At 46.8% G+C, this 15,393-nt stretch overlaps 2 protein-coding genes across 2 annotated transcripts in view; one reads left to right on the top strand and one right to left on the bottom strand.

Moving 5' to 3' along the window:
- The first annotated feature begins 2,213 nt into the window (after window positions 1–2,213).
- LOC140211861 (growth arrest-specific protein 1) lies at window positions 2,214–3,887 on the top strand. Its single transcript, XM_072282042.1, has one exon. It carries the CDS (start codon window positions 2,725–2,727, stop codon window positions 3,490–3,492), a length of 768 nt encoding a protein of 255 aa, XP_072138143.1. The 5' UTR covers window positions 2,214–2,724; the 3' UTR covers window positions 3,493–3,887.
- A 7,504-nt stretch (window positions 3,888–11,391) lies between these two features.
- Window positions 11,392–15,393, bottom strand: part of ulk3 (unc-51 like kinase 3) — a 73,847-nt gene continuing 69,845 nt past the window's right edge. The window contains exon 17 of the transcript XR_011889654.1: window positions 11,392–11,588. The gene's annotated coding sequence lies outside the window, so the exon portion shown is untranslated. The remainder of the gene's footprint in view (window positions 11,589–15,393) is intronic.

Here is a 15,393-nt window from a genome sequence, read left to right as displayed (position 1 = left end):
ACCTTTGATAAGCAGCTCACTACTTTCAGAAAATACGTGTATTTTACTTTAAGAACACACACAGACCACAAATAAGTAAAGCAATTAGTAATTCAACCTTGGCTAATTTAAATATGCTGATCATTCCCTTGCTTTACACCAAAGTCGCACTTTACTTCACATGGTGTGGTACCGCACGGGGTGTCACGGGAGCATAGTGGTTAGCATAATGCATTACGGCGCCTAGTGGTGTGGGTTCAAATTTCACCGCTACTTTTCTAGTGAGTTCACACATTCTCCCCGTGACCATGTAAAGTGCTCAAAATTTAATATATGGGTGGCGTTGTAGCGTCCCCGTTAGCGCAGTCACTTTACAGCGCTGCAGCCTGTAAAGAGTTCGTATGTTCTCCCCGTGACAGCGTGGGTTTCCTCCTGGTCCTCTGGTTCTCTCCCAAACTCCAAACACGTAAGGATTAGGGTTAGTGAGTTGTGGGCATGAAACATGTTGGCGCCAGAAACATTGCGGGCCGCCCCCAGCACAAGCCTCGCACTGTGGTGGTCGTTGACACAATTGACGCATTTCGCCGTATGTTTTAATGTACACATTACAAGCAGGTAAAGCTAATACTGTTATTTTTTTCTTTATTCAGATTGTTCATTCCAAGTTATTGGAAATTATTTCTGGTGACGGGGTTTACATAGGACAGTACAGCCCACAATGTCGGTACCCAACAGGATGCTGAATTAAACCAACGTATCCGTACCTCTCCAGTCCCAGCATTTTCACGTGTGTATCTAAAAGCCTCTTGAACCCCACTATCACAACCGCTTCCCACCACTACCCCGACATTCCCTGTGGGAAAAATAAAACTTGCCCCTCACATCTCCTTTTAACTTGTCTCACGCGTGGACCTGAAATGCAAATTCCCATACATGGTGCCCGACCCGAAACGTTGACTGTCCATTTCCCAGCATCGATGCTACCTGACCTGCCGAGTTCCTCCAGCATTTCCAGCACCTGCAGAATCTCTTGAGTCTATATTCCTCCAGCATTTTTAATTGTGCTGCTTCTCTTTCCAAGGATGCTGCTTGACTTGCCGAGTTTTCCCAGCATTTCTCGTAATTTATTTCATATTGATAATTTGTTTATTAGATCAAGGGCTTAACTGGGTTAGCGGGAGAAATTGTTTTAAAGTTGATTAAAAGTTAAGAAAGAGGTCACAATACAAAGCTGTAAGGATATAAATTGTTCTCATACAGTCGTTAAAGTGATTGAAAACGTATGTCAAGAAAAAAAGTCTTTCCAGTAACAAATCGCCAGTAGGGGCGGGGGGATTGAGGAGGGAAAAGTTTATAAAATAACCCCCTCCCTCCCACCCTTTCTCGCCTGGTCATGGTGTCGCGCGATTTACTCCTGAATTCAGGCGCTTTGCATCTCAATGGGAGAGAGACGTGGGGGTTGATCGCAAGAAAGAAAGGAATCTACTGTAAGCGCTTTCCAAATCACGACTCTCAAGTGCAGTTGAATGGCAGGAGCCGGGCAGCTATTAAATGGGGGCCTCGTTGGAAAACACACGCGGCCAGCCTCCATTCATAGCTCGCTAGGCGTAAACAATTCCCTCTGGCGAGCAGCGCACAAACTCGGTGCCGGAGAGCTTGTCCACAAAGGGAATCAAACGGGCCAGAAAATGCTATTCAGAGCCTTCGAGGGGGATGGTGGTGGAGGGGGCTGAGCAGGAGGGAATCCGTGCCAAAGGAGGGCGTTGCTGTTGCTCAGTCCTTCGAAATGTTGAACTGTGCAAACTCACACCAATCGGCAAATTAAAAATTACAGTTACTCTTCTGCGGCGGGGTAAGAGAGGAGGTGGCTAGGGGGATTGTTAAGAGTGTCAGATCGAATGAGTTTCACATGTAGGAATATAATCGCCGCATTCTCCTTCGCTCGCCAGCTCCCTGCTCCCCCTAGTGTTTTACACTGCTTTTTTAAAAAAATTAAGACCACACATGTTGCGTTTTGATAAATTTATATAAACATTTGATCCAGAATGTGACGTGTTGCTTGCCAAAAAATTGAGGGTTACTATGGAAACGAATCCCAGGCTGTACAATCCTAAAAAAAAAATCGACCAATCCCATTTCGGGATGAAACTAAGATTCTTTCTCTCTCTCTCTCTCTCTCTCTCTCTCTCTCTCTCTCTCTAAATTTTAACTCTCTCTCTCCCATCACCCCTGTTTGGGGAGGGAGGGCGAGAGTCTCGGAGAGTTGAGCCTTTTTTGGCAGAAAAAGAAAGTTAAATCAAGCGTGAAGTGGAACAGTTGGTACTTTAGAAAGAAGGGGAGAAGGAGAAGGGCTGTGAGAAACCCTTTGCATCTCATAAAAACCGCGGCAAATCTCTGTTCCCAGCTGTATGTTGGGATTCGGAGCCGTCGAACAAAGGGAAGATATTGACTTCAACTGGAAGGCTTGTATGCAGGATCCACCTAGTGCACAATTTGGAGTAAACTTTAAATGCGGCGTCTTTTCGCCCCCCTCTTCTCGCTTCATCACTAACACCGCCGGGAATTGAAGAGGGGAGCGAGAGAGGGGGGGGGGAGACATTTTTTAACCCGTGCACCAATCTCGCTGTTATGCAACTGCGAGGGGTCTTTGCAAAGCCAGAGAACCGGCCGATTGGGAGCCCCTTTGCAGGATGCGTTCAATCCGGTCGCTTTAAACGAGGGTGCGGATGGTCCCTTCCCTGAAGAATGCACCGGACAGTCACACTAAGTTGGTACTCGTTGGCGATACTGGTTTGCTTTAGGTCGGTGGCCGGGGCCCAGCCCGTGTGCTGGGAAGCTCTGCTCCGTTGTCAGCAGGAGAAGGACTGCAAATGGGCTTACAGCCAGTACAGCGCTGCCTGCGAGCCCTTCCTGAAGGGCTTGAGGAGGCATTGCCCCAGTCACTGTATCGGCGCCCTGGTCAAACTCAACCAGACCCAGAACGGGCCGGACCTGGAGAACTGTGACTGCGACCAGGACCTGCAGTGCAGGCGGGCCAAGCGGGCGATCGAGCCTTGCATGCCGAGAAGGTACAGGGGCGAGTCGGACCTGGGCTGCACCAAGGCAAGGCAGCGTTGCGAGGAGGAGACGGTGTGTCACGGCGCCATGAAGGACTACCTGTCCAACTGCGGGCAACTGTTCAACGGGAGGAGGTGCACGCCGGTGTGCAGGAGTACCATCCAGTACCTCCTCTCCATTCCCAGCGGAATTCTGCTAAACACCTGCGTCTGCGACGGGGTGGAGAGACCTTTCTGTGAGGTGGTTAAGGAGAACATTCAGAAATTCTGTTCCATCAACGGCCACTCGCTTTTGACGGCCACGCCGGACTCGGACGAGAATTATGAATATGACGATTATGAAATAAACAGAACAGACCTAAAGCCGCAACCAACTGACCCGGCGTCCAACCTTTCCGCGGCGCGCACGTGCTGCTCCCTGCTCCTCGTCGTGCTCCCGGGCTTGTGGTTTCTATAATACTTTGTGCAAACAATTATTTGCAGGTTTGTTTGTTTTGTTTCCAGTCTCTGCTCTCTCTTTCTCCGCACGCACTCACGGCGATTCAGTGTTTACAGAGCAGCGGCCGAGGCTGACAAGAACGAGTGAGATCAAATTATTTACCATTTCGGCCTCACCCACCGACCGATTTTTTTAAAAAACATGTAAATCATCTTCACGTCGACCCTGGGATTTGGCTCGATTCAAAACCTAACCAAAAAAAAACCGGAATTTCGTGTACAGTTGCTTCAAATTGATTTTAAAAACGTGGATTTTGAGGTGGGACCCACGGTGGCGAAAGCTTGTAGATTTGTACGATTTTTTTTGTATAAAGGATGGTACACATTTTGCCTCTATTTATGGTTTTACAGCTAATGCATTTTGGAAATAAATCCGGGTAACGGTTTTGTATTGGTTTTGCATTTTGTTTCTTTTTCTCCCCACCTCGCCGCTGTCCGCGCGGGCTATCAGATACAGTACTCCTGTTCTCCCACATCCACCCCCCACCCCCCGCCACCGACACATTTCACTCCATTGTCCCGTAATCGAGCCGCACGTCCGGCGTTCCATCTCGACGGTGCATTGGCTCACTGCGAGAATCGTTGCCCCATCTCACTCCCTACTTTTCACATCAGATCTCGCAATTGCTGGCATTCGTTGGGTCGAGCATCATCTCTGTGCGTTCGGAAGTGGGGAAGGGGTGGTGGGTTCTCGACACAAGAGGCTGGAGTCTGGTGCGACCCGGGATGCGCTGGGGAAACTGCGGTTGAGACAGCATCTGTCGGTCCAGACCTTCCATTTGGACAGGAAAGAAGAAGGGGGATGACCGGTTGACAACTCGCCCCACCCCTGCCAACAGCCTTTTTAATACAGATTACCTCCCCCTTTCCTTTCAGTCCGGATGAAGGATCTCAACCTGGAACGTCAACTTGCCCGTTTCCCTCCGTAGACGCAAACACGAGGAAATCTGCAAGATGCTGGAAATTCAAGCAACACAAGCACACAAAATGCTGATGGAACGCAGCAGGCCAGGCAGCATCTACTGGGAGAGGTACAGTCGACGTTTCGGGCCGAGACCCTTCGTCAGGACACAGCGTCTCGGCAGGAAACGTCGACTGTACCTCTTCCAATAGATGCTGCCCGGCCTGCTGCGTTCCACCAGCATTGTGTGTGTGTCCCTCCGTAGACGCTGCATGACCCGCGGTGTCTCCTTGTGCTTTTGAAGGAGTTGTCGACCTTTCGGGTCGAAACTAGACCCAATAGAGTTTTGACCTGAAAGCGTTGATAATTCTCGTATTCCCACAGATGCTGTTCGATCTGCTGAGTACCTCCTGCAGACAGTTTGTTGTTCCGGGTACCAGCACCTGCAGTCGACTGGGTCTCCGCTTCTGATCCCGTGCATCAGAAAGTCCCGCTCCAGATACTTTTGTTAGACTGACTTCCCATAGTGTTACCAACAAAGCTGCAACAGGGGCTGTGAAGGTGAAGGAGGGTTATTTTTACCCCCTTGGTGTTCCGCCTGTAATTATCCAGAAACAGCATCACTAATTTGAATTTAAAATGTAGTCAAATGCTCCTAACCACAGTTAACGTGTACAATTTGCATTCCTTTAATAAGATCAGTTGGTAAGTGAACTTCAGATTCAAGTGAATATATGGAAACATTGAATGAAACGGTCGTTTCCGTTAACAAGCACCCGAAGATGCGCTGGAGCAGCCCGCACGTTCAGGCGCCAACCTACTCAATGCTCCGCAGAATAAAACAGAGCACGTGACAAAGCAGCGGGGGCAAAACAAGCCCCGATCCGCTTTGTGTTATCACATGTGGGATCTTGCTGTGCCCATCTTGCAGGGACAATATAGCACAGCAGCAGGCCCTTCGGCCACCATGTCTGTACCAACCATGGTGCCAAAGGAAGCTCTGCAATGGCGACCTTGCAAAATGCCCATGAACTTGGCAGGCCAGGCGGCAACTTCCCAGGGAAATAAACAGTCCACGACAACTCTTTATTCCTCTCCATAGATGCTGCCCGATCTGCTGAGATCCTGCAGCATTTTTGTGTGTGTTACGCTGGATTTCCCGGATGGGTCATCCATGCAAGTCGTCCCAAACCCATGTCACCAGTGCCATCCTTGACCAGAACAGCCCACTCCAGGACTAAACATTTTGTTTAGACTTTTGAGACTGAACTCCACTGGCACATATTCTCCGAGCTTCATGGACCCTTATCCTCGTCCACTTGACCACCCACAATCCCTTACGGGCACCACCAGAGCTGTTAACTTAACTCCTTCCCTCTAAAGAAGAGTCGTGTCAAGCTGGCTCTGTCTCCGTTGTGTTCTCACTGCTCCAGCCCAATTAGCCCGCATTATTTTTGCCTCTGTTTAAATTTTAGCACTTAAAGCCCTCTATAGTTTTACGCCTTTACAGTTTGCCTCTTCCTCCAGTGTGACAATTACCCCCACCCACCCACCATACTGATAACTGTAATACAGCTAGAAATTAAAACAAAACTGATGATCTGAAATAAAGCAGAATATGGTGGAAAAGCCGAACAGTTGTGTAGAGAAACAATTAATCTTCCAACTCTTCCCACAGATGCTGCCTGGCCTGCTGAATTTCCAGCAATACCAATGGCCTTCGACATCTTCAAAACATATTGCCTCCTCAAACTCTTTCAACACTGTCCCGTTTCTGTCTCCTCTTAATGCTACTGGACAGGACCAAGCTCCCCACCAAAACTTCTTTCTTCTGTTGCTCCATGGATACACGCAGGTCTCTCAAAGATTAAAGTCAAAGTCGAGTTTACTGTACATGCTTGCACGGGGGCAATGAAAACTGGAACAAAATACACAAAATGTTGGAGGACTTCAGCAGGTCAGGCAGCATATATGAAGGGCAAAAAAAAAACATTCGCCGTTTCGGACCGAGACCCTTCATCAGGACTGCAAAGGAAGGGGGAAGAAACCAGATTAAGAAGGTGGGGCGAAGGGGTGGAGTACAAGCTAGCAGGTGATAGGTGAGGGGGAAGGTGAGATGAAGTAAGAAGTCGAGATGTGAAAGGTGTTAGCGGTATAGGGCAAAAGAAGAAGCAATCTAATAAGAGAAGAGAGTGGACCAGGGAGAGAGGGCATCAGGGGGAGGTGATTGATTCGTTTGGTTGCTACAGCATCACAGGCACGTAACATCATCTAAGCAACATTCAAAAGAAAAGAACATAAATGATTCTTTTTACAATTACAGTATATAATTAGAACAAAAAGTCTATGTTAGTGCAAAGTGATCAAACTGATACAAAACTCTAGCGATTAGAGTTGTGACGGTTGATTCAACAACCCAATGGCTGAACTCGAGTTAGAAAGTACCGAGTTTAAAATACACTGCAGGGACTTGAGTATATACATTTTAAAAACTTTCGTTCGCTACTCTAATGCAGTACAGAGAGGGTGTTGCATTATCGAAGGTGTCGCTCCTAGGATGAGAGACGTCAATTGGAGGACTTTCGGCAGTAAAGAGTAAGTACTTACTATATTCAGAAAGAGTAAGGACAACATTAAATCCCCCAGTTGTTATTGTTAAAAACAGATGATCAAATCCTGATAACACACAGAGTTACCAGTATTGTGTGTATATTACTCTGGATTTACAGCATCTGCAGAATTTCTTGTGTTTACCGGGTCATTATCACCTTGTGAGATCTTCCTGTGCAGGAGTTTGCCTACTGCAGTTCCAGCATCATAACCGTGACCACATTTCAAAGATGACTCCATCGGCGAGAAAGCGCTCTGGGATGTTCTGAAGGGGGTGGAAGAGCGGCGTAACGGAATTTCTTGACTCTAACGGCTGAATAAACATTATTTTTAAAGGATCTTTTGTGAACACTTGAACTACTTTGCTTAAAGAAAATCTCCATTCTCTCCTCGAAAGTTACCCTCACGGGTTTCTAATTCGGTCTGGTAATTATTTTGATGGTTCATTAAAGGAATAGTCAAATAAACACTGGTGGTGTAAGCAGTGCGGAAGGTGGAGGACGTGTTCTAGGGCGATGCTGTTTATTGAACGGGGAAGGGAGAGTTTATTCTGGGAGTGTGGCACCATCTGGATACATTTGGGAGCCAGCGGCCTTTGCCTGCGCGCCTGTGTCTACAGAAGTTGCTTCAATTTACATAAACAATCTGAAAGCGAGAGCGCAGGGTGATGAGGAGAGTTTGGGGACGGAGGGCGGAGACAGACAGGAGAAACAGAAAGTTGTTGGGGGTGGAAGAAGCTCCCTCAGTAGAATAACACACAGACAAAATGCTGGAGGAACTCAGCAGGTCAGGCAGCATCCGCACAAAGGATAGAGTCGATGTTTCGGACCGAGACAACACATCAGGACGAATGGAAGGCCTCAGCCCGAAACGTCGGCTCCTTATTCTTCTCCAAAGTTCAAAATAAAATTATTATCGAAGTAATATCTTGAGATTAATTTACTTGAAGGCATTTAAAGCAATGCAGAAACACACAAAGACTGACGAACAACCAATGTGCAAGAGAAGACAACTAGGCAGGTAACAAAAATCCGAGAAAATGAGATGTAAAGAGTCCGTGAAAGTGAATCTGTAGGTCGTAGTTCAGAGTAGTGGTGAGTGAAGTTATCCACGCCTGTTCAGGAGCCGGATGGTTGTGGGTTAACTGTCCCCGAAGTTGGCGGTGTAAAATTTAATTGCTGCTCTGTCCACCTACTCTCAAACCTCAGAGAAATGATGCAAGGTGTCATTTCCATATTTGGTGCCTGGCCTTGTGAGTTCCTCCAGCATTGTGTGCGTGTGTGTGTGTAAGTGTAACTCTGGATTTCCAGCGTTTGCAGGATCTCATGTGTTTCTCGGTAGAAAACAGGACACAGCTACATTACCCCAGGGTTTTCATCCAGTGCTTTAATATGGGATTTTTTAAAATTCTGACGCGCCATTACATCTTGCAAAATATGCTATGAGCCATTAGTATGCAGGATGTCGCAATACAGAGTAGAACTGCAGCGAGGAATAAGGTGGAAGGATGGTTTAAACACAGAGGCCCTGCAAAGGACGGCAGTCTTTGTGTCTCCGTGGAAATCTATTCCAGGAAGAATCTGTTTGCAATTATCTTCCGCTGCCTCGGTCTCACGCATGAACTCTGGTTTTCGTTCGTCTCCTCGCATTCATATAAAATGTTTTAAGTCTCGCTGGTGCACACAACGTTCATTCGCAACCTGGAGGGTTTCGCGCGCTTTTATTGCTCTGTGTAATTGCGGGAGAGTTATAAAACGACACCATTACCCACAGTTAGAAAGCTCCGGCCCGAGGCTATTCACATTGGGTTAGATTTACATTGGCGCACACCGGATTACTGCCATTTCCTTCAAACAGAGGTTAGATGGTAAAGAGGTGGCGGGTTGAGTAAACTTGAAATAAAAGTTCCTAATTAAAGAAATACCTTCCAATTTTGCTGATGTCTTACGAGGATTTCGGGGATCACGAGTAGAGGTTTCTTCTCTACATTCCGCCTTTGAATTTGGTGCTCGGCTCAGTTCGAAATGTTGACATTGTACTTTAAAATTTGTTTCCGACGGACCTCTAGCGACGCATCATTGACGAAAACAGCTGGCTGTGGCCTTCGGTTTTAGCACTGACCTCAAACATCCACTTCCCCGATTGATCCGCGTCCATTTATATAGAGAGGCTTCGCTTCTCCCTGTATGCTGCATTCAACCTCACGCCGTTAATAACCGTAAGACCATAAGACATAGGAGCAGAACTAGACCGTGCAGCCCATCGAGTCTGTTCCACCATTCCATCATGGCTGATAACATTGTAAGGAAAACGATCGAGCACAAGACATTTTTTTTGTGGGAAACCAGCAAAATGCGAGAATCCAGACAAAACATCAAAATCTTTAAACCCAGTTCTTCAAAAAAATCTAAACCCGGAATCTTATTTTGCGGGTTATCGCAGAGCGCGTTGAAATTCTGGAACTGACAGTGAAATTAACCGTGGAGAATAGAAGTGACGGCATTAAAATGGGAACTTCAGTCTCTGCAGACCCGCGGCACCTTTCATGGGGGAAAGAGTCCAGATCGATCAAAGGTAGTCAAATTGGATTGGGAGATCAATTGCATTGTCATTAACTGGACTTGTGCGGTTCGCTCTCCACAGAGTGTGGGAATTGATCAAACACTTGAAAAGATTCCCTTCAGATAATAGGTCACACTATTTGTAGAGCCAAACAGCCCTTAACAAATGTCAAGTGCTTCGTCCATTGTGATTCAGATTTCCCCCGGCAAACCAGAGCCTTCCATCCCCATTCCCCCTGGAAGTTTGAAAGCTGCAAATCGAGAGTTGTGGGTTATTGTGCGTGCGGGGGGGGGGGGGGCGGATTCTGTGAATGAAACGCGTCTGGTTCACGTGGAGAAGGGAGAGATTCACGTTCGTTATCACTGACTTACATGGCGTGGAATTTGTTGTCTTGTGGCAGCAGTAGAGTGTAAAAATATAATTACTGCAAATCACAAACTAAATGCAAATACAAGGGAATTATGAGGTAGGAATGATGACAGCTGCGCTCTCTCTAGCTTCCCGCAGTCTTGACAGGGTTAGAGTCCCTCTTGTCCTTACCGACGACCCCATCAGCCTCCGCATCCAACTCATTGTTCTCCGAAATCTTCGCCATTTTCAACGAGGTCCTGCCACCTTCGTTATCTGCCCCTACTCTGCTTTCCGCGGGGATCCTTCCCTCACCCCACCCCCGGGATTCCCTTGTCCATTCGTCCCTCCCTCCCGGCACGTAAGCGACAGAAATGCTACACCTGCCCACTCACCCCCTTCCTCATCTCTAACTAGGGCCCGAAACAGCCCTTCCAGGTGAGGCAACAACTGCGAATCTGTCGGGGTCGTCACTTTTACCTGCTGCTCCTGATGCGGCTTTAATCTACTAAGGTGAGACCTGACGTAAACTGGGAGGGAGACTGCTTTGTCGAGCACCTCCACTCCATCCGCAAAAAGTGGAATTTCCCGTTGGCCAACCATTTTAATTCCCGTCCCCATTCCCGTTCCGACATGTCGGTCCACTCCTGCGACAATGAGGCGACTCCCAGGGTAGAGGAGCAACATCCCATAATATCGTCAAGGTAGCCTCCGACCTGACGACATGAATATCGATTTCTCCATCAGGTAATTTTTTCTCTTCTTCATTCCATCTTCTTCTATTCCCCACTCTGGCCTTTTCAGTCTTATCCTCACCTACCTATCACCTCACCCTGATGCCCCTCCTCCCACGCTCCACCTTCCTCTCCTATCAGATTCCTTCTCCAACCCTTTGCCTTTTCCACCTATCATCTCCCAGCTTCTTACTTCATTCCTCCTCACCTGGTTTTACCTATCACCTACAAGTTTGTACTCCTTCCCCTCCCCCTCCTTTTTATTCTGGCATCTTTCCCCTTCCTTCCCAATCTTGAAGAAGGGTCTAGGCCTAAAATTCATGCTGCCTGACTTGCTGAGTTCCTCCAGCATTTTGTGTGTTTTGCTATGGATCCAGCATCTGCAGAATCTTTTGTGGTTATTATACGGTAGTTTTGAGGGGAAGAAGCTGTTCTGGATCATTGAGTATGAGTCTTCAGGCACCTGTACCTTCTCTGTAATGAGGAGAAGGCATGTCCCAGACGGTGAGGGGCTTTGTGGGATATGTACCCAAAATACTGTCCTGGCATAGAGTCCTGCTGGTTGTTTTGAGAACCATTTTACATGGGCAACTGGTAGTTCACATACAGTTCTGTCCCTGTACTGCATTTAGAGGCACAACATGGTCCCCTCTACAATTGGGAAACCAAACACACATTTTAAAGATTTTTAAAGATGAGCTTTATTTGTCACATTGAAAACCACAGTGAAATGCATCATTTGTGTCAATGGCCAACACAGTATGAGGATGTGCTCTACCACACCACCAGATCTGATCCTCAGGAAGGGTCTTGGCCCGAAACGTCAACTCATTATTCATTTCCTGCTGACTTCCTCCAGCATTTTGTGGTGTTGTTCTGGATTTCCAGCATCTGCAAAATCTCAAGATATAGGAGCAGAATTAGGCCATTTGGCCCATTGAGTCTGCCCTGCCATTTCATCATAGCCGATCCAATTTTCCTCTCAGCCCCAATCTCCTACCGCTCCGCTGCACCCCCCCCCCCCGTATCCCTTTATGCTCTGAACAATCAAGAATCTATCAACCTCTGCCTTAAACATACATAGACTTGGTCTTTGCAGCTGCCTGTGGCAAAGAGTTCCACAGATTCACCACTCTCTGGCTAAAGGAATTCCTCCTGATCTCGGTCTTAAAAGGATGACCCTCTATTCTGAGGCTGTGTCTTCTGGTCTTAGACTCTCCCATCATAGGAAACATCTTCTCCACATCCACTCTATTCCAATTTTCTATTCCTCCAGAACCATTAAGAAAACGGATGGAGATTAGGAATAGTCAGTATGGCTTTGTCAAAGGCAGGTCATGCCTTACAAGCCTGACTGAACTTTTTGAGGATGTGACTAAGCACATTGATGAAGGTAGAGCAGTAGGTGTAGTGTATATAGATTTCAGCAAGGTATTTGATAAGGTACCCCATGCAAGGCTTATTGAGAAAGTAAGGAGGCATGGGATCCAAGGGGACCTTACTTTGTGGATCCAGAACTGGCTTGCCACAGAGGGCAAAGAGTGGTTATAGATGGGCCATATTCTCATGGAGGTCATTGACCAGAAGTGTGCCTCAGGGATCTGTTCTGGGACCCCTTCCCTTTGTGATTTTTATAAATGACCTGGATGAAGAAGTGGAGGGATGGGTTAATAAATTTGCTGATAACTCAAAGGTTGGGGGGGGGCGTTGTGGATAGTGTGGAGGGCTGTCAGAGGTTACAGTAGGACATTGATAGGATGCAAAACTGGGCTGAGAAGTGGCAGATGGAGGTCAACCCAGATAAGTGTGAGGTGGCTCATTTTGGTAGGTCAAATATGATGGCAGAATATAGCATTAATGGCAAGACTCTTGGCAGTGTGGAGGATCAGCGGGATCTTGGGGTCCGAGTCCACAAGACACTCAAAGCTGCTGCGCAGGTTGACTGTGTGGCTAAGAAGGCATACGGTGCATTGGCCTTCATCAACTGTGGGATTGAGTTCAAGAGCCAAGAGGTAATGTTACAGCTATATAGGACCCTGGTCAGACCCCACTTGGAGTACTGTGCTCAGTTCTGGTCACCTCACTACAGGAAGGACGTGGAAACCATGGAAAGGGGGCAGAGGAGATTTACAAGGATGTTGCCTGGATTGGGGAGCATGCCTTATGAGAATAGGTTGAGTAAACTTGGCCATTTCTCCTTGGAGTGACAGAGGATGAGAGGTGACCTGATAGAGGTGTATAAGATGATGTGAGGCATTGATCGTGTGGATAGTCAGAGGCTTCTTCCCAGGGCTGAAACAGCTAGCATGAGAGGGCATAATTCTAAGGTGCTTGAAAGCAGATACAGAGGGGATGCCAGGGGTAAGTTTTTTTACGCAGAGAGTGGTGAGTGCGTGGAATGTGCTGTTCGCAACGGTGGCGGAGGTGGATACAATAGGGTCTTTTAAGTGACTCCTTGATAGGTACATGGAGCTTAGAAAAATAGAGGGCTATGGGTAACCCAAGGTAAATTCTAAAGTAAGTATATAATTGTGGGCCGAAGGGCCTGTATTGTGCTGTAAGTTTTCTATGTTTCTATGTTTATAACCCAAGTCCCTGAGTGTCATGGGATGTTGTCCTGGAGCCACGTTTTCTGCAAGATCAAGCAGCAGTTCCTCATCTTGCACTAGTACAGTCACAGACAAACGCAATTGTCTTCCACCAAATGAACACTAGACGGCAACACCACCAGAAGGAGCCAGCCCCAACCCAGCATGGATACCCACCTCATCACATTGCCTCCGGTGTCTCCTCCCCTGGGCAGCTGCAGCACAAGGTTCTGGAGCTTAGAAAAATAGAGGGCTATGGCTAACCCTAGATAATTTCTAAAGTAAGTACATGTTCGGCACAGCATTGTGGGCTGAAAGGCCTGTATTGTGATGTAGGTTTTTCATGTTTCATGCTAGAACCTATTGATTATTGCAAGATCATTAATAATGACTCCACAATCTCTTCAACCACATCCTTCAGAACCCTGGGGTGTCTAACATCTGGTCCAGGTAACTTATCTACCTTCAGACCTTGCAGTTTCCCCAAGAACCTTCTCCCTAGTACTGACAACTGCACACACTTCTGCCCCCTGACACTCTTGAACTTCTGGCAAACTGCTAGTGTCTTCCACAGTGAAGACTGATGTAAAACACTCAGAATCAGAATCAGGTTGAATATCACCGGCATGTGTCGTGAAAGTTGTTAACTTAGCAGTAGCGGCACATTTCAATACATTGCTAATATTGAATGAAAAAAAGGAAATCAATTACAGTAAGTATATATATGGCAGATGGGAAGAAGCTGTTCCGGAATTGCTGAGTGTGTGTCTTTAGGCTTCTGTACCGCCTTCCTGAAAGTAACAATGAGAAGGGGGCATGCCCTGGGTGATGCAAGTCCTACCTTCCTGAGCCACCGCTCCACTACTTAATCAGTTTGCGCACCATTTCCTTGACCCCCATTACCACCACTCCAGCATCATTTTTCCAGTTGTCCATTATCTACTCTCGCCTCTCTTTTACACTTTATCTAATGGAAGAAACTTATCTTTGTATTCTATCTTTACCTCCTTAATGCCATTTTTAGTTGCCTTCGTTGGTTTTAAAAAATTCCCAATCCTCAAACCTCCCACTGATTTTTGCTCTATTGTATGTCCTGCACAGCTTTGAGTGTCCTATGGACTCGGACCCCAAGATCCTTCTGATCCTCCACACTACCAAAAGTCTTACCATTAATCCTATATTCTGCCATCATATTTGACCTACCAAAATGAACCACCTCACACTAATCTGGGTTGAACTCCATCTGCCACTTCTTGACCTCCCTGGCATGTGGCATAGGCAGAAATCCAGAGATTATTACTCTGGAGGTCCTGTTTTTCAGCTTTTTATCTAGCTCACTAAAATCTCTATTCAGGATTTCTTCACCTTTCCTACCTAGGTCATTGGTGCCAATATGTACCAAGATTTCTGGCTGCTCACCTTCCCCCATTAGAGTGCCGTGGACCAGATCCAAAACATCCCTGATCCTGGCACCAGGGAGGCAACATACCATCTGGGTGTCTCTATCTGATACTCTGTTCCTCTGACTAAGGGATCTCCTGTCACCACTGCAGTCCTCCTCACCTCTCTTCTCTTCTGAGCCACAGCACCAAACTGAGTGCCAGAGACCCGGATTTACCACCAGATATCCTTCTGCACTCCTCCTAACAATATACCCTCTATTTACCGAATCTATTTCCTACCAAAACATAACATTTCATAAACACAAGAGATTCCGAACAAAATGCAGGAGGAACTCAGCAAGTCAGGCAGCATCTATGGAGAGGAATGAACAGTCAACATTTCAGGCTGAGACAGCTCATCAGGATTGTGTGTGTAACATTTCATACTTCTCATCAATAATCCACTGCATTTAAAAGACATTTGCACAGATTCATGGACCATATGCAAGACCAACTTTTCACTGTCTCTTCATATATGTAACAATAATAAATCAATAACATTATCATCTCCCAATAAGATCACAGTTCAAAGTAAATGCTATTAGTAATATACAACCCAATGTCACCATATACAACCTGAGATTAATTTTCCTGAGGGCGTAGTCGGCAAATGTATAGAATAGTTACTATAAGAGGGTCAACGAAAGATCAACCAGAGTGCTGAAGACAACAAAC

This window comes from Mobula birostris, chromosome 18 (assembly GCF_030028105.1).
Source record: "Mobula birostris isolate sMobBir1 chromosome 18, sMobBir1.hap1, whole genome shotgun sequence".
Classification (NCBI taxonomy): domain Eukaryota; kingdom Metazoa; phylum Chordata; class Chondrichthyes; order Myliobatiformes; family Myliobatidae; genus Mobula; species Mobula birostris.
The sequence above is the reverse complement of the archived record's forward strand: the minus strand, read 5'-3'. Positions and strand labels throughout refer to the sequence as shown.

Excerpts from the sequence above, each read along its gene's own strand:
- LOC140211861 (XM_072282042.1), top strand. The coding sequence starts at position 2,725 with ATGCACCGGACAGTCACACTAAGTTGGTACTCGTTGGCGATACTGGTT.